At 58.9% G+C, this 13,340-nt stretch overlaps 1 protein-coding gene and 1 long non-coding RNA gene across 3 annotated transcripts; one reads left to right on the top strand and one right to left on the bottom strand.

The window, feature by feature from the left end:
* The first annotated feature begins 54 nt into the window (after positions 1-54).
* LOC123932314 lies at positions 55-1,682 on the top strand. 2 transcript variants are annotated; one of them, XR_006816425.1, is made up of 3 exons: positions 55-461; positions 741-881; positions 1,098-1,682. It is a non-coding gene; the product is annotated as an uncharacterized LOC123932314 (long non-coding RNA). The 2 variants fall into 2 exon arrangements; XR_006816424.1 differs by having other exon boundaries at positions 1,095-1,682.
* Positions 1,683-1,705: 23 nt separating this feature from the next.
* S1PR4 (sphingosine-1-phosphate receptor 4) lies at positions 1,706-8,463 on the bottom strand. The gene has a single exon (XM_045990185.1). It carries the CDS (start codon positions 5,996-5,998, stop codon positions 4,217-4,219), a length of 1,782 nt encoding a protein of 593 aa, XP_045846141.1. The 5' UTR covers positions 5,999-8,463; the 3' UTR covers positions 1,706-4,216.
* Between the last annotated feature and the right edge of the window lie 4,877 nt (positions 8,464-13,340).

The following is a 13,340-nucleotide window of genomic DNA, read 5'->3' as shown; positions in this document are numbered from 1 at the left end:
GGCGCGCGCGGAGCCTCCCGGGAGTGGTAGGCCCGCTGGGTTACTTCCCAGTGGAGGACGCTGTGACGGACCGTATGGCTAGACCTGAGGAAGAAGTTTCACGTAACACGCGAGTCAGAAAAATACGGAGACTCTAAGGCAACTATTTGGAGTGGAACTTTCTCAAAAGCTGTCTTTGTGGCGGGGGGAGGGGCGAGAGGCGGAGGCAGGACGTGACCTTGCGACCCGGAAGGAAGTTGGAATGAGAGCCGGGTGGGGCCAGCTGGGGCGCGCAATCTCCTGGGAATTGTAGTCCTGTGACACGGCGCAGGGGCTCATGGGAGCTGTAGTCTTCCTGGCCGAAGCCAGAAATCCCTTAAAACTCCGGAGGAACGGAGATGCTGAACTCCACGACGGCAAAGACTTTTGTCTGCTCCCTGCGTTCGTGGGTCCCCAGAACCCAGTGCGAGGCCTGGCACGCAGTGAGTGGGTTATAGCGTTTTGGGAAGAATGAATGAAAGAAGAATAAAGAAATCACGATAGAAGTTTCCTAAAGGGATGGCGCAGCGGGTTATGGGACTTGCAGTCTGGCGCGCGGCGTTGGGGAAGGGGTTGGTGACAGGCTTACTTACACCCGTGTATACCTAAGGCTTACTCGTATTTGGGGCACACGCATAGTCAAACATAAGTTGCGTTGCTCATCAGAAATGCATATTTAACTGGGGGTCCCAAACCTCTGTTTTCGAATCTGGCAACCCTAGGAACCCGCTGTGTTCTGCCCAGGGGTCTGAAGGGGCATCAGTAACGCGCACCCGCTCCTCCCGAGGGGAAGACTGAGGCCACGGCAAGCCCCGGTGAGCTGACGTCCAGCCTCCAATGCAGCCGCCTCCCTTCTGTCCCAGGTGCGAGGTGGCGCTGACTCGCAGCATTTTGGATTCAGGTCCCTGTGCCTCCCCCCCTCCCCGGCTGCGCGACCTTGGGCGGATTGCTCCACCTCTCAGGGCCTCAGTTTCCCCAGCTGGTCCATAGGATGACAAATAATCCCACGCCCTCCTCCCCCCTTCCGCAGGGCTAACCCCTTCCCGAAATGACTTCTGGCTGCTTGTCACCCCCAGCAGAGTGCGACCTTTATGGGAGCAGGTAGCACGCTGTGGACAGGCGCAACCGCTGCACGGAGGAGAGCCTGACAGACGGTGGTTGAGTGAGTGAATGAGGGAGATGAAGGAGAAGGGAGCCCACCCCCCCGAGTCCTATCTCTTCCAGGGAGCTCCTGGGCCCGGGGAGTCAGGGGTGGCCTGGCAGGGCGGGGGGAAAGGACCAGAACTCATTCTGGCCCGTGTTCTCTTCGCACCTGTTCCTTCTGCCCGCACACCGGTTCTTCCAGGTCGGGCTATGAGCGCACACGGTCTGCACATGCTCACCCAGAGACAGCCCGAGAAAGGGGCCTGACCTGGCTCAGCTAACAAGGTGCGGGCCCTAGAGCTGCTCGTGCTTCCCCTCCCCGGAGTCCAAGTTCTTCTGTCTGGAGAGCGGAGAGATTCACCGAATCCCTAACAGGCAGGGATGAAGAAGTCACCTGCCTGCCACGGCCACCTCGAATCCCAGCGCTGCCCCTTCCTAGCTGGGTGACCTTGGGTCAGTTACCTGATCTCCCTGGTCCTCGGTCTCTCCATCTGTAAAATGGAGTTAATGGCGGTATCTCCCTCCTAGCGGATTACAGAGGAGGAAACGAGTTCATACCGACGCGATGAGAGCCGTCGCACCAGCAGGAGTCAGGATTCTGGGGACGGTTGTGCTGCTGCCAGGGAGGGGGGCTGGGGAGTGGAAGAAGGAGAGGAAGAGGTTTCTAAGGCTTGTAGGGAGGCATGACCGCAGTCGTGACCCAGAAACCGCCACGGTGTCCATCCTCGTGGAGCATCTAGTCCAGGGGAGGAGATGGAGGAGTGGCCAGAAGTGGGCACGGCTGCCATCAGTGCGGAATGCGCAGGCAGCTGTGCGAGCCGAGAAGAAACCTCGGGAGGAGAAGATCAGGGAAGACTTCCTGGAGGAGGTGATGCTAAAGCCCAGACCCGAAGAAAGGGCCGGGGCGGCAGGCGAGTTAGGACTGAGGGTAGGGATATGCCAGGCAGGGCGCTATGGGGGGGACAACAAAGCAAATGCAAAGGCCCCAGCTGGGCAGGCCCAGCGAATAGTTCAGCGCACTCAGAAGAGAGCCTGAGGGAGCAGAGGGGGCAGCCGGGCCCGCGCACACAGGCCCAGAGCACAGGCTGAGCACTTCAGGGTGGCCCAGGCTCTACTCACCCCCGAGTCCACCGAGTCCCTGCCCTGCCTGGCGCTGTCTCGGATAAACATGATGACAAGAATCAGGAAAACATAAAAATATCCCAATTTATTGTGCACCTGGACACGTGCTTGGAGCTTTATCCAAACCTCTCGGATGACGGACATGTCCTGTGTCTACACTAGCCGAGACAGTGGTCGCAAGCCCCAGGTCACTAAACATTATGGGCTGGACCGTGTCCCCTCAGAGTTCACATGTTGAAATCCTCCGCATGGGACGGGGTTTGGAGACAGGGTTTTTACGAGGTGATCAAGCTAAAAAAGAGTTCCTTAGGGTAGGCCTGGCATCCTTCTAGAACGGTGGCATTTGGGGAACAGACACCCAGGGAGGGCACCACATGAAGGCAGCAATCGGGACGGCACTTCCCGGGGCCACAGGCCTCCGAGGACGCCGGCAGGATCCAGGAGAGCGCGGGGGACAGGCTCTAGCTTTAGGTGCACCAGTCCCGTGGGCACCTCGGTTCCAGACTTCCAGCCTCCAGGACCGCGAGAGGACCCTTTTCTGCCCAGCCACCCGTTCTGTGGCTCTGAGACGGGGCACCTCCAGCCGACCAATGCACCAAGAAGGTGTTTTGTATTTCATTTCATTTTCCTGCATCGTGAGCAGCCACACGTGGCTGGTGGCTGCGGGACCGGCCAGCACGGCGAACAGCTCCGGGCCGCCGCGCCATTCATCACGCAGAGAAGCCCAGGCTCAGAGAAGAGTGGTCCCGTGCCTAAGCGGCGGGCCGGGTGCTGTCCCCCGAGCCCCGGGCAAGACTTACAGGCACTGGCTTGCCTGGAAGGAGGGAGAGAGAGAGCGAGCTTTCCACCGGGAGAGGTGGCCGTGCGTGCAGGGCGCATCCCTGCACCGTCCAGTATGGTCACGAGTGCCACGGGCCATTTAAGTGTGAACAAAACTCAGAGTTCACCTCGACAGTCGCACTGGCCACTTGTCAGGCACACCAGGGCCTCCGGGGCTCCCGAGGGGGACAGCACACTCCTACCCTTGTCAGAAGTTGGTTAGACATGCGGGACGCCGTGTACCACGGCGAGCGCCGAGTGCGTGCCCACAGCCTCGGGCTATGGGGTCCATCCCCGATCGGCCCATTTCACAGGAGGGGAGACTGAGGCAGTTGGTGCTAAAGGGAACAGGAGAGGAGCGGGCAAATTCCCCTGAGGCCAGAGGGGCCAGGCGGCTGCGACTCTGTGAGCCCCCAGATGGGGCCTCTGATAGGTGCAGAGGCCAGAGATGGGGAAGAGGCCGCGGGGGCCCCAGATGAGCAAAGAGGGAGGAAAGGGGAAGGGGAAGTGAGCGAGGGGGTGGGGACCCACCTGGCAGCCCCCAGCAGCTCTTACACACGTGTGCACACACAGACACACCCCACACTCTGTGCCCACCTCCCTCCCTCCTTCTCCCTTTCTCTCTCTGTCTCTCTTGCACACACACTCACCCACACCCTGCCGAGGCCCCGCACAACCACACCCCCCGGTCCCCACAGACACAGTCCCTGGCCACGGGTCCCTGTGTTTGCACGTGTCCAGCCAACCCACGGCCCCACACCGTCGCCCCCAGAGCCCACAGGTGAATGAGAGGGAGGCTGGGCCAAACCGTTTCTGGACTTCCGTGTTGCCCGGCGGTCGGGCCCCACCGCCCCCCGAGGCTGGGCAGGGACTGAGACTCCCCAGAATCACAAGGGAGCTGGGGTGGGGGGAGGGGGCGTTGGTCGCAAACCCACTCACCCCCACTCCAGGCCCCTCCGCGGTCCTGTGAGCAGCCGCCTCCTCCAGGGAGACCTCCAGGGAGACCTCCGTGGGCCCAGGCGCTGTGAGGGGGACGGTGGGGCCTCAGGACCTACCGCCAGCCGGGGGCCCTTTTTCCTGCCTTCCCCGGGGAGCCCCCCCCCCACGCTCCCCCTCAGACGCTCCGCACGCTGGAGATGCTGGTCAGGGGCTCTCGCATCCGGAAGCTGAGCGACCGCGAGCCCCGAAAGCTGTCGCGGGGCCTGAGCGAGCTGTCCGTGGTGGAGGCGGCGGACTGGGCCTCGCCGACCTGGGCCAGGCAGTCCCGGGGCCCGCGCAGGCCCAGCCGGAGGCAGCCGCAGCAGAGGAAGGCCAGCACGGCCTGGCACACCTCCCTGCTGCGGAAGGAGTAGATGACGGGGTTCACGGCCGAGTTGAGCACGGCCAGCGCCAGGATCCAGTCCATGCCGCGCAGGTACTCCTGCGCCCAGTCGGTGGAGCTGAACACGTCGGCCAGCAGCAGGCCGAAGAGCGGGCCCCAGCACAGCACGAAGGCCACCAGGATCATGAGCACCGTCTTGAGCAGCCGCCGGGCCTTGCGGCGGGCCGGGGCGCGCGGCGCCTTCTGGCCGTTGGCGCGCACCACGCGGAAGATGGCCCCGTAGAGCGCGGTGACGGCCGCCAGGATGCAGGCGAAGACGCCCACGCAGAAGAGGATGTAGGCCTTGGAGTAGAGCGGCAGGAGGCTGGAGCAGCGCGCGAAGGCGCACACGCAGTTCCAGCCGAGCAGCGGCAGCAGCCCCAGCAGGCCGGCCAGCAGCCAGCACAGCCCGATGAGGCCGTACACGCGGCCGCGCTTGCTGGCGCCGCGCTCGGCCACCGGCCGCACCATGGTGGCGAAGCGCTCGGCGGCCGTGAACAGCAGGCTGAAGGTGGACGCGGCCAGCGCCGTGAAGAGCAGCCCCTCGCGCAGGAACCAGTGCGCCGGGCGCAGGTGGAAGGTGCGCGCGCCCGACAGCAGCACGTTGGCCAGGTAGGCGACGCCGGCCAGCAGGTCGCTGAGCGTGATGTTGACCAGGCAGTAGTAGACCCAGCGCCGCGAGCGCATGTGCGTCGCGATGGCCACCAGCACCACGAGGTTCTCCAGCACCACCAGGCAGCTCACGGCCACGAAGACCCCCCGCAGCACCCCCAGGCTCGCCTCCTCGGGGCCCCCCCGCCCGGCCAGCCGGCCCGAGTGGTTGTAGTGCAGGACGATGAGCCGGCTGTGCCCGCTGGCCGCCAGCTGCTGGCAGGACTCGGGGGCCCCTGGCGGGGACCCCGTGCTGTTCATGGCGGTCCCCTGGGGCAGACTGAGGGCCCTCCCGAGGTGGCTGGGCCCCCGGGGCAGGGTGGAGCCGCCCGCCACCCGACCGCCGCCTGCCCGGCGTTGGTTTCCTGTTGTTTCGAATTTCCTGTTATGTTCAAGGTACCCCCCAGGCTGGGGGTGAGGCCGCGGACAGGGAGGGGCATCCCAACGGTCGGTCGGAGGCTCCCACCCGGGCTCCACCCGGCTGCCGCCAAGGGACCGTGTCTCTGCCTCCTTGTGGTCCTCGAAAGCCCAGGGAGGGGTGGGGGCCCCAGCGGGGATGGGAAATGGGTCTCCCCTCCCCAGGGCGCTCGCCACCCTTCCCTGGGCTGGGCAACTCCCCTGCCCCCACAAGCCACCCTCTCCAGGCCCCAGCTGCTCTCCTGGACCGCTCCAAACCTGCCTCGCACACAGTAGGTGCTTAATAAGTGTGTTAAGTGACGGCGTGCACGCGAGCACCCCCGGGTACCTCACTGGAGGCATAGGTGCCTCCCGTTTCATTCCCAGGACGGACCAGCTGCGTGTCTGCGGGCAGAAGGGGAGGCTGAGGCCTGGAGACTTGGCACCACCGGTCTCCAGCGGGAGGTACACACCTGCACAGGGACCCATGTAGGTCTCGGCCAGGACCCTCCTTACTGGGGTGGCCTGCCCTGCCCCCGAGCTGGTTCTGCTAGGAGCAGAGCTGCTGGGGACGCGCCCCCCCAAGATAGTCCCCCCCAAGACAGCCCCTCACCTCTGGAGGGGGAGGGGCTCATAGAAAAAGTGGGAACTCACTCCCCCCATGCCTGTCTGGGGATGCTGAGGACTGGAGCCGGGTGGGGGAGGGGGAGAGTAGAGCCCATGCTCAGGAGTCTGGGTGGGGAGGCACAGGGGTCCCTTGCGGGGCTCCAGTGGCCCCATCAGGGGCAGGGCAATCGGGGACTGGGGCTGAGCGCAGCCCAGCTGCCTGTGGCCGCCGAGCAGCGCCCATCCCTTTGCTCCCTGGTCAGCCCTGGAGCAGTGCCCTTACAGGGAACCACCGACGCGGGTGCTGCCTGCCGGAGGCCGTCGCTTCTTGTTCCTGGAGGTGACCAGGCAGAAGCAGGGGCCTGAAGGCGAGGCTGTGGGGACAAGGGCTACCCAGGCAGTGGGGCCGTGAGGCTGTGGCAGGGGGACAAGCAGCCACGTCTCGCTCCCGTACCACCCTGCAGGGCTGAGAACTGTGCCTTGGTCTCAACGTCACAAGGAACCACCCAAGTCCGTGCATTCACAGAGGGACATGGTGTGTTCTGAGGCTGAGCCTGGACCCTGAAATGGTTCATTCCAGACTGAACCCTGATCACTAATTGAGCCCTGATCTCAGAATGAGCCCTGATCACACGCTGAACCCTGAGCCCAGGCTGAGCTCTTATCCTAGACTGAGCCCTGATTCCTGGCTGAACCTTGACCTTGGCCAAGTGTGTGACTACAAACCAGCCACAACTCTGACTCCTGACGCTGAGACCTGGCCTTGGACTGACCCTTGAGCCCAGGCTGAGCCCCGGTTCTAACTGAGCCCCAACCCCGACTCCAGCTGCATCCCTGACTCTAGGCTCAGAGCAAATGCAGGACTAAAGTAAATGTAATGAGAGGACAGTGTGACTAGCAAGGCCAAGCCAGCCGGCAATGATGCCACGAGTTACCTGCTGCCCGGCCCTGTGTGCACTGCACCCCGTTTAATCCCACGATTACCCCACGCTACAGAAGAGAAATCCCCCTCTAGAAGCCTGCCCCGGGACAGCTCTGACCATGCACAAGTACGCCTCCAAAAGGTTAGTCGTCATTGTTTGTAAATGCAAAATGTCAGAAGCAGCCCGAGCGTCCATGCACAGGGGAGACGCCCACCGGCCACGTGCGCCACAGCGTGGAGTACCACACAGCCACGAAAAAGAGCCCCCCTCCAGGTCGTATTGTTAAGTGGGGAAAAATACGAAAAGGTATATGGGATAAGCTGCCTTCTGCGAAACAAAGAAGGGGGAATGAAATATATGCGTAGCTGCTTGTTTTCTCGAAAGAAACACGGGAAAGATAAACCAGGAAGCAGTGAGCTCGGTTCCCTCTGGGGGTGGCAGATGGAGTGGAAAGAGGGGATGACGGCCTCTGGACATCGCTGCTCGCGTGATCTTCAAACTCTGTTTTTGCTCTCTATATTCTACAATAAAATGAAATCAACAAGGCGCGGGGAAGAGAGCTGGAGAATGGGTCATAAACCCAAAACAGAGGAACCGAACCGTGTTTCAGATGAAAACCACAACCACACAGAAACAGAGGAGAACGAGCCCATGCGACTTTGGACAGGCACTTGTTCTAAAGACAAAAGGAACTTCAGAAAAAGAAATATGAACTTTGTGTTATCGGTGTGTTTTCAGGAGGGGTAGAGGTGTAGTGATTCTGAAACTCTCGTGTGTGTTACGGGACGAGCAAAGTAGCAAGTGTAGCATCTTCTTAAGAACCGGGTCCGTTGGCGGCGCCTGGGGGGCTCAGTGGGTCAAAGCCTCTGCCCTCAGCTCAGGTCATGATCCCAGGGTCCTGGGATCGAGCCCCGCATCGGGCTCTCTGCTCAGCAGGGAGCCTGCTTCCCCCTCTCTCTCTCTGCCTGCCTCTCTGCCTGCTTGTGATCTCTGTCTGTCAAATAAATAAATAAAATCTTTAAAAAAAAAAAAAAAAGCACGGGATCCGTGCTGGGCAGGAAACATGATGTAAATACGGAATGGGGGCGCACATCACTGGACCCCATGGAACGTATCAGCGTGGGCCGGTGGTTGAAACAAAACTCTGTTGCATCACTCTGGCCGCTGAGACAAGCCAGGGACAGCAGGCATAGCTCTCCCGCACCCAGATCTCGGGTTCTAAACACCACCTTCGGGGCTCCTGGGAGAAATGGCTGATCCCAGGAGCGGGGCAGGCAGGGGGCCTGATGGGCCTGGAACATCTTGGTGTGCCAGAGAGTCAGGAAGTGCCCCGAGAAGGACAGGGACTGCTCAGAGACACAGGAGCCAGCCTGGCGGGGCGGCTGCTGGCCAAGCCTGGAGCCGTGTGGGCATCAATACTGAGTGACCTTAACGTTGGAGAGATGGGAAGCGGCGGTTGTGCGCCACGGGGGGGCAGGGGGAGACCATCGGGATTTGATGGGGGCAGAGGTCAGGTTTACAAGATGAAAACGGCCCTGGAGGGGGGCGGGGGGGATGGTGTATGACATTATGGACGCGTTTAATGCTACTGACTGAAAATGCTTAAAATGGGGCATTTTATGTAAAGTGCATTTTACCACAATAAAACAAATTAGGGGGCAAAAAAAAGATTCTATATGACCCAGTAACTGCACTCCGAGGCAACCCCCAATAACCCAACAGTCACCATTTGGTGGCCAGGACCCAGTGACCGGCCCAGGCAACAATCAGTGCTGGGGGTTAAGTTATCGGGTAGAAGCTGGTTGGGGAGCATGGTCTTTGGATAATCTCGAAGTGTCTTCCGATGGATTCCTTTTTTTTTTTTTTTTTAAAGATTTTATTTATTTATTTGACGGAGAGAGACACAGCGAGAGAGGAAACACAAGCAGGGGAAGTGGGAGAGGGAGAAGCAGGCCTCCCGCTGAGTAGGGAGCCCGATGCGGGGCTCGATCCCAGGACCCTGAGATCATGATACAAGCCAAAGGCAGACGCTTAATGACTGAGCCACCCAGGTGCTCCAATATATAATTTTTTTTTAGGTAGGCTTTATGCCCAGTGTGGAACCCAACACAGGACTTGAACTCTCGACCCTGAGATCAAGACACTAGCTGAGATCAAGAGTCAGTCCCTTAACCCAGTGAACCAATCAGGCGCCCCCTACAGATCACTTTTGAGTAACAAAGAGGAAACTCTTTTTGGGGAAGCCCATCGAAGGTGGTGTTTACATCACTAGGACTGTGATAAATGGGCATGAGGGGGTGTCGCGGCTGCGGTGTTCCCACCAGACATGCGTATCCCCCATCTGACCAAGGGTCAAGGTCATGAAAAGTCAAGAAAGACAAAGGAGCACGGCTGCGTGTCAAGTCTGGGATGGACGGAGACCCCCGCCCGCACCCGCAGCTGCCACGGGGCCTGGAGTTAAGTGCGGGAGTGAACCCGGACAGGACTCGAGCGTGGAGGGGAAAGGTGCCGAAAAACACGGTGTCGGGACGACTGATGGGATTTTCACTTGGGCTGTATATTATATATAAGCGAGATGCATATTATATATATGCGAGATTGCCTGAACTTGACCATCGTCCTTTGCTTACATAACAGAAGGTGTTTGTTCATGGAAATGCGCAGTGTTTTCGAGTGAAGGTTCGTGGTGTCTCCAACGCACTCTCAGATTACTTAGAAAAATGGAGAAAAAGGGGGAGAAGGTTTTCTATAGAATGTGTTATATGCTCTTAGATCATGCTTCTAGGCAGAGACAAAGCAAAAGGTTAACCCCGGGTGGATCGAGCCCTGGGTTCTAGATTTTCTTTCCGCAAAGGGATAAACAGTAAATATTTTGCACTTTGCGGGCCAGACTGTCTCTGTCACAATTACTCAACTCCGCTGTCAGGGCGGAAGCTGCCCGGGACAGTATGTAAACGAATTGGCGCTGTGCCAGTAACACTTTATTTGCAAAAAACAGGCTTGGTGCCGGCGGTTTGTCCGTCCCCGACCGAGATGAGGGGCATACGGAAGTTCATTGTAATACTTTTGCAACTTCCTTCCTAGCTTTGTGATCAGATTGTGGTCCCTAAATATCGCCTCCCATTCAAAAGAAGCAGGGCTCCTTGGAGAAATGGCGGGGTCCGGAGCAAGGGCAGGGTGAGCCCAAAGCATCCCTCTGGGCTAGAACATGAACTCTTAAGTCTGGCGCTCCTCTGTCCAGAAGGACTGAGGAGCCCGCCTGCTGGGGGCTCCCTGGCAGGAGGCAGAACCATGAGGGCACAAGAGTGACGCTGTCATAGAGCGTGACAGTCACCGTCGTAACCGTCTCTGCGTGCACGGCTCCTTGGCGTGAAGCACTCTCACACCCCCACCCTCCGTCTCCAGAACTTTCCATCCCCCCACACAGAAACTCTGTCCCCATGAAGCACGGACTCCCCACGCGCTGCCCCAGCCCCGGCTCCCACCCTCTCCTCTCTGTCCGTGCGGACGGGACTCTTCTGGGTCCCTCCTGGGAGTGGGGTCCTGCGGGACGGGTCCTTCTGGGTCTGGCTGCTCTCGCTGAGCCCCGTGTCCTTGGAGTGCCTCTGCATCAGGGCAGGTATCAGGGTCCCTTCCTTTCTGAGGCTGGATCGTGTTCCCATGTGGGGACGGACTGTGCGGTGTTTATCCTTCCTCCGCGGGTGGACAGTGGAGATGCTCCAACCTCTGGGTGTGCAACGTGGGTTTGCAAGTAGCTCTTCAAGACCTGCTGTCAATCCTTTCAAGTTGTTTTTTTTAAATAGAACAATTCCAGGCAAAAATGCAGAGAAAATGAAAGCATTAGGATATCACCATTTTTGCAGTCCCAAATGATGTCTCTGAGGAACGTTCCCCAATGGCTGCTAAGACCATCTGGAGAAAGGCTCGTGGGCAAATTCGTGATCGATGAATCAGACTGATGCCCCCTAAACCCAGGGATCAGTTTAAACACAGAAGACAGAATGAGCTGGATGTTCCATTGTGTGTCTCATGGAGAGGGGCAGAGACGCAGGACCGGTGCGGAGAGAACCGAGCAGAGGTTCAGTGTGGAGGCTCACAGGCCCCCCTGGGAGTCCCGTTTCCAGACAGGCAGGTTCGCAGGGGTTACGGGGAACGAGGAACACATCTGTCGACACCGCGGATGCCCCTTGCCCTGTCCGGAGGCTGGGAAGTTCTACGGGACAAATGACCTGGGTTCTTCAACAGACAAATGACCAAGAAGAAAAGGTTGGGGGCTGCTTCCCGAGGAAGAGAGTTACAGCAGCCAATGCCACGTGTGGGCTTGGTTTGTGAGCAAACGTCTGTGACTTGTGCCCATCAGTGATGAGGGACCCTGTCATGGTGGACCCAGGGAGGGGTCAGTACTGGCCGAGGAGGGCTGGATCTCTGTCCTGGCTTCGGGGCCAACTTCCCGTTTAGCGGTCTGTGCAAATGTTTTAAATTTCTTAATAGAGCAATCGTGAATACGTAATGAGCCCAGTCTGGATTTCACTGGTCTTTTCTACCAACATGTGTTGAGCCCACAAACGTCCACGTGCAGCCCTGACTCTCCTCCCTGCTTTTGTAGGTTTGATATTTTCCACGATTTAAAACAAAAAGGTTTTCAAAAGAGTTGGGTGACTCCTCGGTCAGGTGACCGAGGTCCACAGAGGTGGCAGGCTGACGATGCGGCAGAAATGGCCTTTTGCTTCTGTGGTCCTAAAACCCGTAACCTGAGCCCAATCATGAGGAAAACGCCACGCAAACCTCCACCAAGGGACTGTCCAGGGGATATGGTCATGTCCTAACCCCTGGGCTGTGGGGATGTGACCTGTGAAAACAGGGTCTTTGCAGATGCCAAGTTAACACGAGGTCATTGGGGTGGGCGCCCATTCAGTATGACTGGTGACCCTGTAACGGGCGAGAATGTGGACACAGACACAGACGCATACAAGAGAAGGGTCCATGTGAAGTGATGGAGGGACAAGTCCACAAGCCAAGGGGCGCCAGGAGCTCCCCGGGAGCGGGGAGGGGCCCTCCCGGCCACACCTTGACTTCTGCTCTCCAGAGCCGATGGAGGAAATGTCTGCTGTGTAAGTCACCCAGTTTACTTTGTTCTAGAAGCTGGGGGAACAAATGCAATCCCAGACCAGCGTGCTTCAGAACTCTCGGGGTCAGCAAAGGCAGAGGAAGTTGGGAGCTTTGGTTTATCCGCTAGACTGGATGCTCCCCGATTCATGAATCTCTGGGAAAAAGCCAGGAAGTTCTCTAAAACTCACACAGGAGGCAAGTCTGAGAAAAGGTCACAGCCCTGAGGTGCCTCAGGAGGCGTGATGGCCTCAGGTCGCATGGTGTCCCGGCGGGGGTCCTGGGACAGGAAAAGGACACGAGGGGGAAACGGAGGAAATCTGAATATCGGGGGACTTCAGTTCATGACGCGTCAATGTCAGGTCGTGGATGATCAAGAAAAGGTACGTGTGAAGGTCGGATGTTTGTAATAGGGAAACGTGTCGTTTCACGGGGCGACTCTGTTCTAGTTTCAGATTCTTTCTGTAAAGAGAACTATTCTGAAAAATAGTGTTTCTTTTTAAAAGTAAAAAAAGGGGTACCTGGGTGGCTCAGTGGGTTAAAGCCTCTGCCTTCAGCTCAGGCCATGGTCTCAGGGTCCTGGGATTGAGCCCTGCATCGGGCTCTCTGCTCAGCAGGGAGCCTGCTTCCTCCTCTCTCTGCCTGCCTCTCTGCCTACTTGTGATCTCTGTCTGTCAAATAAATAGCTAAATAGTCTTTTTAAAAAAATAAATAAATGAATGTTAAAAAAAAAAAAGTGTGGAAAGAATCAGTATCTTGGCGTCACCAAACCACAGGCGGGAGCCTCAGTCAAACACTGCATCTCTCTGTGTGGGTCTCCCCGTCGGACAACAGAGGTGGGCTGGCTTGCGACATGGCCCTGAGTACTGTGGGGCACCGTGGTCTGCGGTAAGTGGGACCATCTCCTTCCGCACCTCCACCTTCATCAGAGGTGGGTGGGGGCTCCTGGCATTTGGGGTGAGCAGCGACACAGCTGGGCCCCAATGCCAGCCCCCATCGCACCCGCCCTACCGCCCCAGGCCAGGGAGAGAGATGCGATGCCACCTCCGCGCTCCCAGCGAGTGGATCCCGCACCAAGGACGTGCCCTGCACGGGTGGATGGACCCCGCCAACTTGCCCCCGCCTTCTCCACGTGGCTACCCCACCTGGGACAGGCGCCCCGAGAAGGGGCCGCGCGGTGAGACCCAGGACGCCCC

The sequence above is a fragment of the Meles meles genome, chromosome 20 (assembly GCF_922984935.1).
Source record: "Meles meles chromosome 20, mMelMel3.1 paternal haplotype, whole genome shotgun sequence".
Classification (NCBI taxonomy): Eukaryota; Metazoa; Chordata; class Mammalia; order Carnivora; family Mustelidae; genus Meles; species Meles meles.
This window is presented reverse-complemented; position numbering and strand designations above follow the sequence as displayed.